The sequence below is a fragment of the Struthio camelus genome, chromosome W, assembly GCF_040807025.1.
Source record: "Struthio camelus isolate bStrCam1 chromosome W, bStrCam1.hap1, whole genome shotgun sequence".
Classification (NCBI taxonomy): domain Eukaryota; kingdom Metazoa; phylum Chordata; class Aves; order Struthioniformes; family Struthionidae; genus Struthio; species Struthio camelus.
Genome location: NC_090981.1, coordinates 2,903,139 through 2,916,047, shown reverse-complemented (window position 1 = coordinate 2,916,047; position 12,909 = coordinate 2,903,139). Strand labels below are relative to the sequence as shown.

Sequence of the window (12,909 nt, the reverse complement as noted above, 5' to 3'; positions counted from 1 at the left end):
TCAGGGGAGACACAGATCACAACCAATATTTATTAGAACACCTTTTATGAATTAAGCTGTTAATATTATCAGCTTGATTTTATTAATGCTAATAGTAAATAAGTGAATGTGCTGTGTGACTAGATCTTTCCCATTGCACAGTTCACTTGCACACACTCACTTGTTACTGGGTTGGAGCAACAGTAGGGAGGCCAACCCCAGCTGTGTACTCAGAAGCAGAGGGTCGTACTGACATGCCAGTGGCTTCCAGGTAGGTGTTCAGAAAGTCCCTCAGGGGTCCCTTGTTTCATCAGGTCATGTGATCTGAGTTACACAACCCAGTATTGATGCCAGTGTGTGCTGGTGGCCTTGGACAGATTCAGTAGACTCTTGCTGTTCTGCGTTTATCAGTTCTTATGGGTTCAACAGGACCACTAGTTTCTGGAGCTTATCAGTCCTTGAGAGACTTTCATACGGTCTTCTCAGCATGTACTTTTCCTCTCTTTGGCCTGCTCTTTTCTGGTAACTATTTTTCCATCCACATGCATAAGTACCTATAGAGCCCATTCACACAAACTCGCACAATAGAGGCTTTTATGACAAATCTTTATGCAACATATAGTTGAACTGTAGAACTCTGTGCTGCAGGATGTTGTGATGTTAGAAGTTTTCATAGCTTAAACAAAGCAATGGGTAAATTCACAGAAGAATTGAGTGAGGACTATTAATATAAGGCCCCATATCTGGCTTAGGAAATCCCTGAATTGTTTGAGATTGAGGGGCATTCTGGAGACTATCACTATTTACTTGCCCTGTTCTTGTGCTCTTCTCCAAACATCTGCAATCGGCCCCTGCTGGGAATAGGTTCCTATTCTAGATGTCCAGACCTAGCATAGCTACTCTTAGCTCAATCGGTTACTGAAACAAAAGTAGAAGGATTCTTCATCTCTTGTTTTGGGCTCCATAGGTGGGGCATCTTGGTGAAATTTTGGAAGGTCAGAATATAGCTACTCTGATAGTCCCTCTAAGCTTTAACTTATGAAAAAAGATAAGTTTTGTTTGCCAAGTAGATGAATTCATTTTGGTTTTGCTTGTTAACCCATCTGATGATTCTGTCTTGCAGAAAGCACCTCTACTTCTACATTACAGACCCAAAATGGACTTGCTGTAAGAGGACTTTATTGTCCTTCTGGACACAGTTTTTTGCAGAGACTATCATCTGGCACCTTAGTGCAGCACTTAACTCTCACATGACGCAAACCAGCAGAATCACTTTGGAAGACTGTAGTGCTTTCATAGCAGAGTGTCCTTTTGAATATTTCTTCTAGGGACATGCTGCCCAGATTTTTGGACAAAAATATTTATACTTTTTTTTTGTACAAATGGAATAAATTACAACTCAACAAGACTCTACCAGCACCATGTTTACAGATAGTGAAAACACTTCACAGTTCCATGGAGCTCAGCCTGATTCATCTCTTTGTAGTTACACAAAAATAAGTTTAAAATGTGGGAGTGATTTAAAATGTTACTTTTAACACCAAATTACTACATTTAGGGTTTTTTTTTGTCTTGAAACTTTAAAACTTATTTCAGTATGTTTTTCTAAGGTGTTCTTGTTTTATGTAGTATGCCCAGTTATGTCAGCTTTAATCAAGCCGTCCTATAGAGCATTGAACATAGCTAATGATATAGTGACTGATGATATTTATTATGCTGCATTAAAAACTTCCTAAAAGCCTAGAGATCCAATAACTTCATTAGTTTTGCACAGTGTTTGTTCTCCTTTATTTTGTATTTCAGTAATGTTTTGATACTCTCCCTTTGCATGTTGATTTGAGTTTAACAGAAATTATTTCACTTGATTTTGAATATGCCTTAATATTTTGCCATGGCATAAATTGCATCAAATCATAACAAATACTCAGAAGTGCTGAATTTGTGAAATTGTTTTAAAGAAAATGCGTCTCATAATTGGGGCTTGCAAAAATCAAATTTTACTTTACGGAGAATTTGCTATTTCATTAGCTGTTGAAACCATGGCTGTTGGGCAACTTTTGTTGATGCAGCGCAAGTTTCCATTTAACTAGCAAAAAATTCTTCAGTTAATTGCAAACCAATTCTGGATTTCTTTTACTGATTTCTTTATGAAACCACAGCTTTCTTTAGCACAATTACTAATTAGCTTGGAGGTCAGATTACGTTACAGGGGCACCTTCTGGCCTTAACTGATAATTTTGCTTGTGTCAAGCCCTGAGAAATGCAAACTACCATATGTGTATGTGTGTCTGTGTACACACGCACGCACACCTTAGAGAATCCACCTTCAGTAGTGCTTAGCAGGATGTTGACTGTGTTGCTTGAAAGGCTTTTTAAAATAGTCAGCTTTATAAAAATGTGGTAGTAGTCGAAAGTGATTTCTGCAAGCTGTATGCTGTATAGCATTATATATAGTATGGATATGTGTCTGACACAGGATCTCAAGTCACTGAAAAGAAGATATGCAGTATTATTGGCAGCTGGAGGCTATTAATTTTCTAACTCTTAGAAGAGTTTTTCTGTCAGCTGAAAATGGCAGTTGTTACATTTTTTTATTCTTCCATAAAATGTCAATGGCTAAGAAAATCAGTATGCCTGTTAGCACTGTCCTGCTTCCTCCAGCTGTGTTCTCCTCCTCTGCAAGAAAGCATTGCTTAATGTTACTCGATAATAGGAGGTTGATCCCGCAAGAGGCTTATTCAAGTATTGGAAGTCCTGTTGCTTCTTGAGTTCTCCAAGCACCATGTTCCTCTGCATGTCTTCCATGCTTTTCTTAATTGGAATTTTCAGTTCCTCTTTCCTAGTTCTGCTGCCAAAGGGAAGTTCTAAGTTCACTTGTTTGTCTTTGGAAACAGGGTTCCTTGTTTTAAATTATAACCATAGCTGTGAATGGTGAGGAAATCAAAAGAAATACAAAGAAAGAAAAAGAGCCTACTGAACAATGGGGATGGTCAAGAGAGCTGCAGTAAGGTCAGTGAAGTACTGCCATCTCTGTGAATGAGGACGTGAGACCACTATATTTGAACACCTAAGTTAGACAGGACTTCTTCACATCAAGGCCTAGAGTGCGTGTGTGTGTGTGTTTGTGATAGAATTAGAACTTTGCTCTGGTTTTGCTGTACTGTTTCTGGACTCTCTTATCTACAATTTAGCTTTTATCTATTTTTAGCATTAATAGAAGTGGCGGAAGAAGACAGATGAGATCTATTTAGTCTTTTTTTTTTTTTGGCAATTTTTCACAGAACAGTGAATGCAGATGATATGGATGTGTACACAAATTGTCATAATATGCCTTTCTGGAGCTGTTAATGTGACTATCGTTGCACATTTCCCAGTGTGAATCAGGGGCTAGTTCTAGTTGGTGAGCCCCCCAGAGAGTGCAAATATGGTTATAAGCATCCATCCTCCATGCACTCCAAATGTACAGATACTGGGCTATACCTGACGTAGACGTGGAAATCAAGCCCATAGACTATGTAAATGCCTAATTAATTCTTCAGCTGCAGTCTAAGGGTTTAATAAGTATATATATATATATATATATATATATTTGTGATTAGTCTACCTCAGAATATGTACACTGTGAAAACTTATTGTAACATCAGATGTTGATGCAGTGCTGTTGAAGTATATTGGGATTTTAATATTTTCCTGTGTAGTTGTGCAACTGAAAAGAGGTTAGCAGTTGCAAACATGTACATTCAGAAAACTCTCTGCCATTCAGTTCTAAGTCTTGCTGTTACAATCTACAGTACAGAATATATATTTGCAAGTTTGTAACTACCTTTGGAATCACTTGAATTTGTTATGGTGCTATAGCAATATATATAAATCTGTTGATATCTATATAGGTACACATCTGTAGCCAGTGTTGACATCTATAGCTGGTTATTGCTCATAATTGTGTGCAACAGCTTTTGTAATGTGTTTAAACCTGATAAAACCTCAGCAGTGTTTAAAAAAACAAACAAAAAACAAAAAACCTGAACTCCAAAACCCAATTTTTCTAAATCATATGTCACAATATCTTCATTACAAAACCTATTTCCCATGGGGAGGGATGGGATGATGTCTGCACCATTTGTTTATTTTCTAGCTTTATAGAAAGACTAGACTACAACTGAATTCAAGTCAGAGGCAGGCCTTGGGATCAAAGTCCTGTTTCACTTCTTTGAAGCTTAAGAAACAGTTGATTTAATGTCAAGATTATATTGGGTAAAACAATACTGATTGTTTTTCTTTTTTATATTTAAATCTGAAAGTTGGGCTCAGTATAGATATTTCTTGAGTCCTGTTAAAGTCATGATCAATTTATTTTGTTTTTAATGAAGATAACATTACTGTGAAGTAATTTTCACGGCTGCTTATGCTGGTAAATAATTGCAGTAAAAGGTATCTTGTTGCATTGTCCTCAGCACCAATGAGACTGAATTACCTCAGGCTCAGAGTCTCACTAGATATAGTTTTCATTACAAATAGATAATTCAGATAAAATATATAATATTGAATTTAAATAAGATTTGGGAGCTTTAAAAAGTTACATTTATAAAAATTATTTATTATATTAAGCATTCTGTCTTATTTTATCATCCAAATATTTTTGGTTTCAGTGGTCCAGCTTTATTTACAGGCATATAAAATTGTAAAATGTTTCTACAGCTTCTTCCTTTTATATTGAGTTTGAATGGCTTTTATTTGTATGTCTTTGCTATGTATGGATAAAGAGCATTACTTATACTTTTGTGCAGTGGATCCAAAACATGCATTTATAAGGCATATGTTTAAATTGTAAATGTAGCATCTACTTCTAAATTGAAAAGGAACGTAGATGGGGTTTTTCATATGTACATTCAATGGATTTTTGTTTGAGGTTTTCATTTGTTGGGGGGGTTGCATTTTTTTAAAAGAATGACGTTTGGAATTTTATGAGATTTTAAAATGTGTAACTGCAAGAACTACCCATCAGCAATATTTTAAAATAAATGATCAGGCAAGAAACTTTAATGTGAATTGTGGAAGTAGTCTGCAAGAAATGGCAGCCTATCTGAAATTTGTTTGTGCCATTGTTATGTCTGGTATCTTTCTGTATCATCTAACCTGGGAATATTTTTTATTGGTTGTGCAATAGTGTACACAACACTATCATCTCTGGGAATATGGGACCGCAAAAATATCAGACTCCAACTATGATGGTGCTATTTTTTTTCAATAGACTATGAGCCTTTGAAAGGTTATCTGGCTCTTGTTGTTATAACAGCATAATTAGTCTTAGGAGATTCACTGTTTTACTTTTTTTTTTTTCCTGTTGGATGGTAAATGTAACTATACAACTAGCTTATTTTACAATGATATTAATCTTACTATTGAGTTAAATATAATAGGAAAGAGCCAACTAGCCTGTACATCAACACATGAATCTTAAATGTGTTTTCTCAGCAGTACTTAAGAAATGTATTTAGTACATAAGGCTGAATTGTACAGAAAAATCTAGTTTCTGTGTTTCCTCAGGTAATCAATTCAGTTTGGATGTTTCACCGGAGATGTCCCTCTGCCTGAAGTTAATGACAATAAAAATTGTCATACACACTAGAATCTGCATAAGATGCACTTAACTATAACTGAGAGGTATTGACTTTGGTCTCTTTTAAAGGTGCAGAGAGAGCATTAATGTGTGTAACACTAGCATGGAAAAATAACTTTAATGTCTCCTTTCATCAAAATCTGTAATCGAGTACAGACACTCTCTAGGTACCTGCCTTCTGTGGCAAGCCAACAGTCACATTTTTACAATGGAATTGTGATATACCTATATACAAATTAAAACTCCACTCCTGCTGTTTGATCCACTTGAGTGAATCCTTAAGGCTTCTTGGAAACCTTTTGAAGCCATAATGACCTGCTGAGATCAGATTGCAGGACAGGGACTAAAAGCCCAATTCTGCAAACTCTTATAGTGGTAACTTTATTGCTAACTTGGATGGTTCCACTGAAACCAGTGGAATCATTCGTGTGGACAAAGTTGTGGACAAAGTTGCTTAAATGTGTGTCTGCAAGATGGAGTCCTAATTTTTGAAGGATGGACTGATGTTTCTGTATCTTTTTTAACTTAAAACATTGGTTTAATAGCGTCCTTTTAGCCAAGTAATTTAACTGGGCAAAAGGAGAGTTTGTTCTTTCTTTCTGCAGCAACATTAAATTAAGGTTAAGGGACAATAAGTCAGTGCAATCACTAAGCCTTTATCCTATGTGGCATAATAAAGATACTAAAACTATCACAGTGTAGGACCATATTTTTTACTTGGCTTCACTTCAGAGTTTACATTTTTATGCTTTGTTTCCTGTGTGATTTTTGTACTATTGGTGGCTAGTTTTTGTCCGAATAAGCCTTTTGGGATTATTGCTTAACGTTTTGATTTTATGATAGTGAAGCTTGTATCCAGTGTTTTGCCAAATAATATTATATGCTTGTTAATAAAAGTAAAAAAGCTAACTGAAATCCTGCCAGGCTGGTGGTAGTTGTTCCATTTTTTTTCCCTCCCCAAGAGCATAAAGAACTTTCTGGCATAATACAGTACTAAACAAACACAGCATGACTGGAACAAGGACATATATGGTTTCATAATCAATCTTTATACCCATCTTACTCAGTTGAAATGCTGGCAAAGCCCTGAATAGTATTTGCTACATAGAATGCTGAAATGTTTGTGCCAAAAGTGTGGCGATAATTGCCCCTTAGTAAATAAAATGTCTTCTACTGTATGGAGAAAAAAATGTAAGTAAGTGCTTTACCATCTTCATGTGTTTGTGAGTACATACTTGCCCTACCTATGCATGTTACTTTAAGTCTTGCTCTTATCTGTTGATGCTGATGCACAGGGATAGACTGTAATGTGACACTCTTGGATACACATCAAATTGAAAACCATACCAACTCAAATTCTGATTTTATCTTTCTTGGATTGGGGGATGGGGAGGTGGGAGAAGCTAGTTGTGGGGGAGTTGGGGGCAGTGTATGTGTTGAGGGATTTTTTTTTAGCTGAAATGACTTTAGCTAATCTAGATAGCATTATCTGTTTTGCAGTTTTCTATAATAGGTGAATTTTCTTGCAGCATCTTTGTGCAGTACTGTAAATTTACAGAATATTATACTGCTCTCTTCGTATTGAGGGATGCAAAAGGGTTCTTTTCCTGCTATTAAGTTAGGAATAACCAAGAGTTCTGGATTGATTCCAAGTCACAAGTTTGTTCTTGCACACAATTCTCACACCAATGATGTCTATGTATAATCATCCCAAGGAGATCAGATGCTTTGCCACTGATTGTTTCATTTAAATACTGGCATGGGAGATCTATCTCAGAAAGGTCACTTTATCCACTTTTAAGTGACTATAAATAAGCGTTAGCACTAATTCTGCTGCCTGAGCAAGCACTACAACTTCCATGTTCACGTTATTAGTGCTTCTGACACGTTCCCCTGTGCTTTGCACTACTATTCTTCATCTGTGAACTAGTCATTGATAGGCCTGGTTCAGCCTGCTTTTTCCCACTGTGCTATTTTTAGTGAATTTCAGGAATCCAGGAAAAAAATAGTGCTAGAACAGAACAGTTCTATTTCATGATAGTATGATAATAGATTTTTTTTCCCCCAAATCCTGTAACATACTGGAATAGTGAGACTAAAACATCTGCCATCTGCCACCCAACAGCTTTGGACAGAAGTACATAATGCTATACAGTGTATAAGCTATGGATTCTTAATTGGCATATATGTCACAGAATGGTTGAAGTTGGAAGGAACCTCTGGAGATCATCTACTCCAGCCCCTCTGTACAAAGCAGGGTCAACTAGAGCAGGTTGTTCAGGGCCATGTCCAGTCAGGTTTTGAATATCTCCAAGGATGCTGACTGCACAGCCTCTCTGGGAAACCTGTTCCAGCGTATGACCACCCTCACAGTAAAAAAAGTTTTTTCTTATGTTTAAGTGGAATTTCCTGTATTTCAATTTGTGCCCATTACTGCTCGTCCTTTCACTAGACACCGCTGTACACATTGATAAGATTCCCCCCTGAGCCTTCTCTTCTCCAGGCAGAACAGTCTCAGCTCTCTCAGCCTCCCCTCGTATGAGATGCTCCAGTCCCTTCATCATCTTTGTAACCCTTTGCTGGACTCATTCCAGTATGTCCATGTCTTCCTTGTACTGGGGAGCCCAGCACTGGACACAGTACTCCAGATGTGGCCTCACCAGTGCTGAGTGGAGGAGAATAATCACCTCCCTCTACCTGCTGGCAACACTGTGCTTAATGCAGACAAGGATGCTGTTGGCCGCCTTTGCTAAAAAAGCACGTTGCTGCCTCATGTTCAACTTGGTGAGTAGTATAAGGCCAAATTTTATCCAAGATAAGAAGAGACAGGTGCTCTGCCCCCAACTCCCACTAGAAGGGCCAGGCCCTACTGGTGGTCACATGTCCCACTTGCCCCTGAAGTCCCTCCCCTCTTCTGGTCACATAGTCTATGTATTCCACCTCTTTTTGCCCCAGAGGACACCATTTTGTAAAACGTCATACCCTAGGTGTTTTCAGGCAGCCCTGTGAGTGGTTGGCAACATCAGCCAACCCATCCTGTTTACCCTGGAAGGATGCCAGAGCAGGAAGTCCTCTCCCACTAAATGCACAGGTGCCACCATTTTACTGGAAGTATGTCAGAACAGGAAGCCCCTGCCTACTACATGCATGGAGGCCACCATTTTTGACAATATCTTACCCCATGTGTTTTCATAGTGCTCTGTGATTGGCTAGTTGCCTTTTTATGAAAACATTATACCTACATGGTCTCAGAGATCCCTCTGATTGGTTGCCTGCTTCCTTTGGGCCAGGAAGTTCTCAGATTGAAAAATGTATGCATTTATGTACAATATATACATATGTAGAAATATATATTTAAAGGAGCATATGATTATGCATAAACATATATTTTATTTAAACATTGATACATTAGATATATATATATATATGTATGTATATATAACATTTATATAAATTTACATACATAAAGTTACATAACTTTACATAAATTAAATATATATCCATAAAACTGAAGGCGTAAAATGTAGAAAACATTATTTAAGAAGAGCTAATGTAAAGAGAAATTAAACACAAGTAAAAGGCAGGTTCCCGCACCCCCCCCACACACACTTTGCAAGGCTGTAGAACAAGCCTTAACATGTTTAAGGTGGGAGGAACTTCAAGAGGGTGGGAGGTGTCAAATGGGTGACTGGGCACTAATAAGTTGGCACATGCCTGAGGGCTACAGATCCCTCCTAGGTGGCCACCAAGGGGCCCCCTGCCCAAACCCTGTCACATGTAAAGAAGAGACCAATCCTGTGGGCCGGAGAAGGGGCCCCTGCAGCCACTCCCAGCCCAACTGGATGACCATGCAGTATTCCTGGGGAGACTTTGGTCTTTGCACAGTGCTGCAAGACACCGGCAGCACTGTCTGTGAAAATGGAAAGCCCAAACAAAATGTCACCTTCAGAAGAACATGTGCGTGGGGACAATAAGGAAAAGCCCCAAAGCATTTCCTGAAAAAGACCTCACGAACCAGAAGACGCAGCCAATGGGCCTGTGAATCATAAACTATATTTTGAGGTAAGTGTCACAAAGAGAGTGCGGGTGATGGGGGTGTGTGTGTGTGTGGGGGGGCTCCCTTTGCCCACAGCCATGGGAGAGCTTACAGCTACTTGTGAGGCCATTATAGGTGCAGGCTGGTGCTATATGTGTTTCCTTATCCTTAGGTTAATGACCTTATAGAAAGTTTCAAAAAGAGCCATCCGACTGACTGAGGAGGGAGAAGATAAGTGTGCCATGATGTGTTTGTGCTCCTATCTGGGCCTGCAACAGTCAAAGAAAGGCAAATGGGCATAGAGGGGACAGCAATGTTTGAGGAAAAAAGGAAAAAGGCTGGAGAAGCCTGACCAGCGACCAGCTCCCCTCATACCCTGTTAATAAAGTTTCTCTGTACATGAGTTAAATTGATTGTCCGGTGTTTCATTTCTTACATGTGTGTAGTAGCAGCATGTAGGTAGACGTGTCTATGCTACTGCTTCTGTTAAAAAACTTTTACTATGCTCCTGGGGAGGTGGGAAGCTTTGGGGGTATAAATCCCCTTTTTGAAGGGGCTAAAAGGCAAACTGCCGATCTGAACAGAAGCCAAGTGGCAGCCTGGCTTGCAAACCAGGATGATCACAGCTTACACAAGGCGGCAAGAAAGCGCTTTAAAAGAAACAAGGTGATTGTGGCAGAGGTGGATGCTCAATGGCAGGCAGACTTGGTGGATATGCAACAGTTTTCCAAACACAATGATGGTGTTAAGTACATCTTAACAGTGATAGACATGTTATCCAAGCATGCCTGGGCAAGTCTCCATCTTGGAACATTTTTAACAGGATGCTCAAAATCAAGAGTTGGAGATATTTTACAGCACACAACACTTTTCGCTACACTGATGTGTTATCAGAGTTGATAAAGAGCCATACCCATAGCCTCCACAGAACTATCAGAGCCAGGCCTGTGGATGTGAACCCTTTAAACTCCACAAGGGTTTGGAAAACCATATATGAGAATGTGTTTAAAATTAAAGACTCTGCACCTCTGCTCAAAAAACTATATCAGGGTGTCTAGAACAAAAGAGATTTGGGAAAGGTTATGAGCAGATGTTCACAGGCGAAATGTTCATAGTAGCTGAAATTCTGAGAAGGGGAGAGTTACCTGTGTACTGCTTAATAGACTATGGTCACAAAGCAATCAAGGGAACATTTTACCCTGAAGAACGTCAAAAAGTGAAAATCTTTATTTTTTCTACACTTGAGGATCTAGCACATTTTGTGGGCTTCTCCGAAGATTGCTAGTAAGAAATTTCCTGTTCTGGTGGACATCACTGGAGGGTTTAAATCGTTCTACCTCTAGCCCCAGCTGGTTAGGGACTTTTCAGTTCCATTATTGTGCTGTGTTCCAACGGGTAGTAATAACAATGAGATTGTTATGGTGACATATGATAAGCCACGCTACGTGCCAGTAAACCACCAGCACATCGACACAATCAGCATTGAAATAAAGATGACCTGGAACAAGTATTTCTCACTTTGCTTTGGGAAGGTGATTGTGAAGCTGTATCTGCAGCCTAAGAAGTCTCTGGCATTTTAAGAAGCCACACCAAAATGGTAGTGGTAAAGAATTATGGGGAGCCGTCCTTGTACATGAATTATTAGAGAGCCCAGGCTGGCAATGATCTCCCTTGTTTTCAAGGCGTTCCTGTGATGTATGGGGCAGGCGTTGGAAGTATATTGTGCACTCTGTTTGGAAAGGCTGTCCCCGTTTTGAAAAGGGCTTTGGAAAATGTTAATCCACATGTTAAAAGTGCAGCTCAGGATATTGCAAAAAAACATGTTTGGATGTGTTTGCAAGGTTGTCCTGGACAAGTTGGAAATGCTAGCCAATCAGCAGGGTTCAGGGCTTGTTTACATTCAAAAGAAAAGCCTTAAAAGAAATAGAGCTGAGTCAGGCCTCCAGAGGGAAGGCCTGCCCCAGCCCCTTAAAAGACAGGCTGCCCCAGTGGTGTAGAAATTGGAAGTTTCTGTCTGACTAGCTGACAGCATTATGTACTGATTCTATGGAGCTGAGATATTTTGCTCTTATCCTCAGCAAGACAAAATTTGACACGCAACTATGGAGCCTTGACCTGGTTCTAGTCTGGACAGTGATTTTGGATGTGGCCTCACCAGTGCTGAGTAGAGGGGAAAGATCACCTCCCTTGACCTGCTGGTGATGCTCTTCCTAATGCAGCCCATGATGCTGTTGGCCTTCTTTGCTGCAAGGGCACATTACTGGCTCATGGTTAACTTGTCCACCAGGACTCCCAGGTCCTTTTCTGCAAAGCTGCTCTCCAGCTGGTCAACCCCCAGCCTGTACTGGTGCATGGGGCTATTCCTCCCCATGTGTAGGACTTGACATTTCCCTTTGTTGAACTTCATGAGATTCCTGTCTGCCCATTTCTCCAGCTTGTTGAGGTCCCTCTGGATGGCAGCACAACCACCTGGTGTATCAACCCCTCCTCCCAATTTTGTATCATCTGCAAAAATGCTTAAGATTAGGGCCCACACAGATATGTTCTTGTGATTGAGGTCAGGTGGTTTAAGAAGTTACATCTGAGCTGTGGGGAGGTAATATCTGGTTGGGTACATAGTCCTCATCCTTTTCCCTGCAGAGGTCACTTCAGTCACTTTCAGTGGCTGCTTAAACCACTCTACTTGTGAGGTCTCCCAAGCATCCTCTACAGCCAAGTTACTGCTTCTTAGCTGACTGTAAACTTCTTATATCAGCTAACCTCCACACAAGCATGTATGACTGTCTGTAGAGATATGAGGGAATGAATGGGTGCCTGTTCTTAACCCACTGGGATCAAGGGAATGACTCTTAGCTTCTGGATCAGGACCGGGATGCCTACCATGTCATTTTGTCCTAAACACACCTTGTCTGAGATGTCTTTCCCCAAGGCTGTTTTTTTTTATCTTTTTGCAGGGCTGTTCTTTAGAGTCAGGATGGTGCCTATCTGATATCTACATCCTGCAAGAAGTCAGAGTCGAGCATGTAGCTGTCCTGGATCTTTGACCATTTTTAGGATATGCCAATTCTTCCTATAGTCTTATATAGAGATATTAGGAACAACACTGCTGGTCTCAAGCAGCTCATTGATTAATGATTGCTTTGGGGGGGTCATGACTGCTATTGAAACATAATGTTTTAAGCAAGTGGGTATAGTTACATCAGTCTATGGAAATACTTAGAAGATCTCAGTGGATTAGGAGATAACTGGACAAGAAAAAATACAACTGATGTTG

The 12,909-nt window shown here is 39.6% G+C and overlaps 1 protein-coding gene across 11 annotated transcripts in view; it reads left to right on the top strand.

Annotated features, from left to right (window-relative positions):
* LOC104144434 (polycomb group RING finger protein 3) overlaps positions 1–12,909 on the top strand; it is a 78,411-nt gene extending 65,502 nt beyond the window's left edge. For 7 of the 11 annotated variants that reach the window (XM_068924682.1, XM_068924683.1, XM_068924685.1 and 4 more), the window contains one exon: positions 1,103–5,028. In XM_068924682.1, the coding sequence (XP_068780783.1) occupies positions 1,103–1,150 (48 nt within the window). In that variant the 3' untranslated portion in view covers positions 1,151–5,028. Of the gene's footprint in view, positions 1–1,102; positions 5,029–5,526; positions 6,821–9,807 lie in introns of those variants that run through there. The other 4 variants (XM_068924686.1, XM_068924681.1, XM_068924680.1 and 1 more) reach the window with 3 other exon arrangements.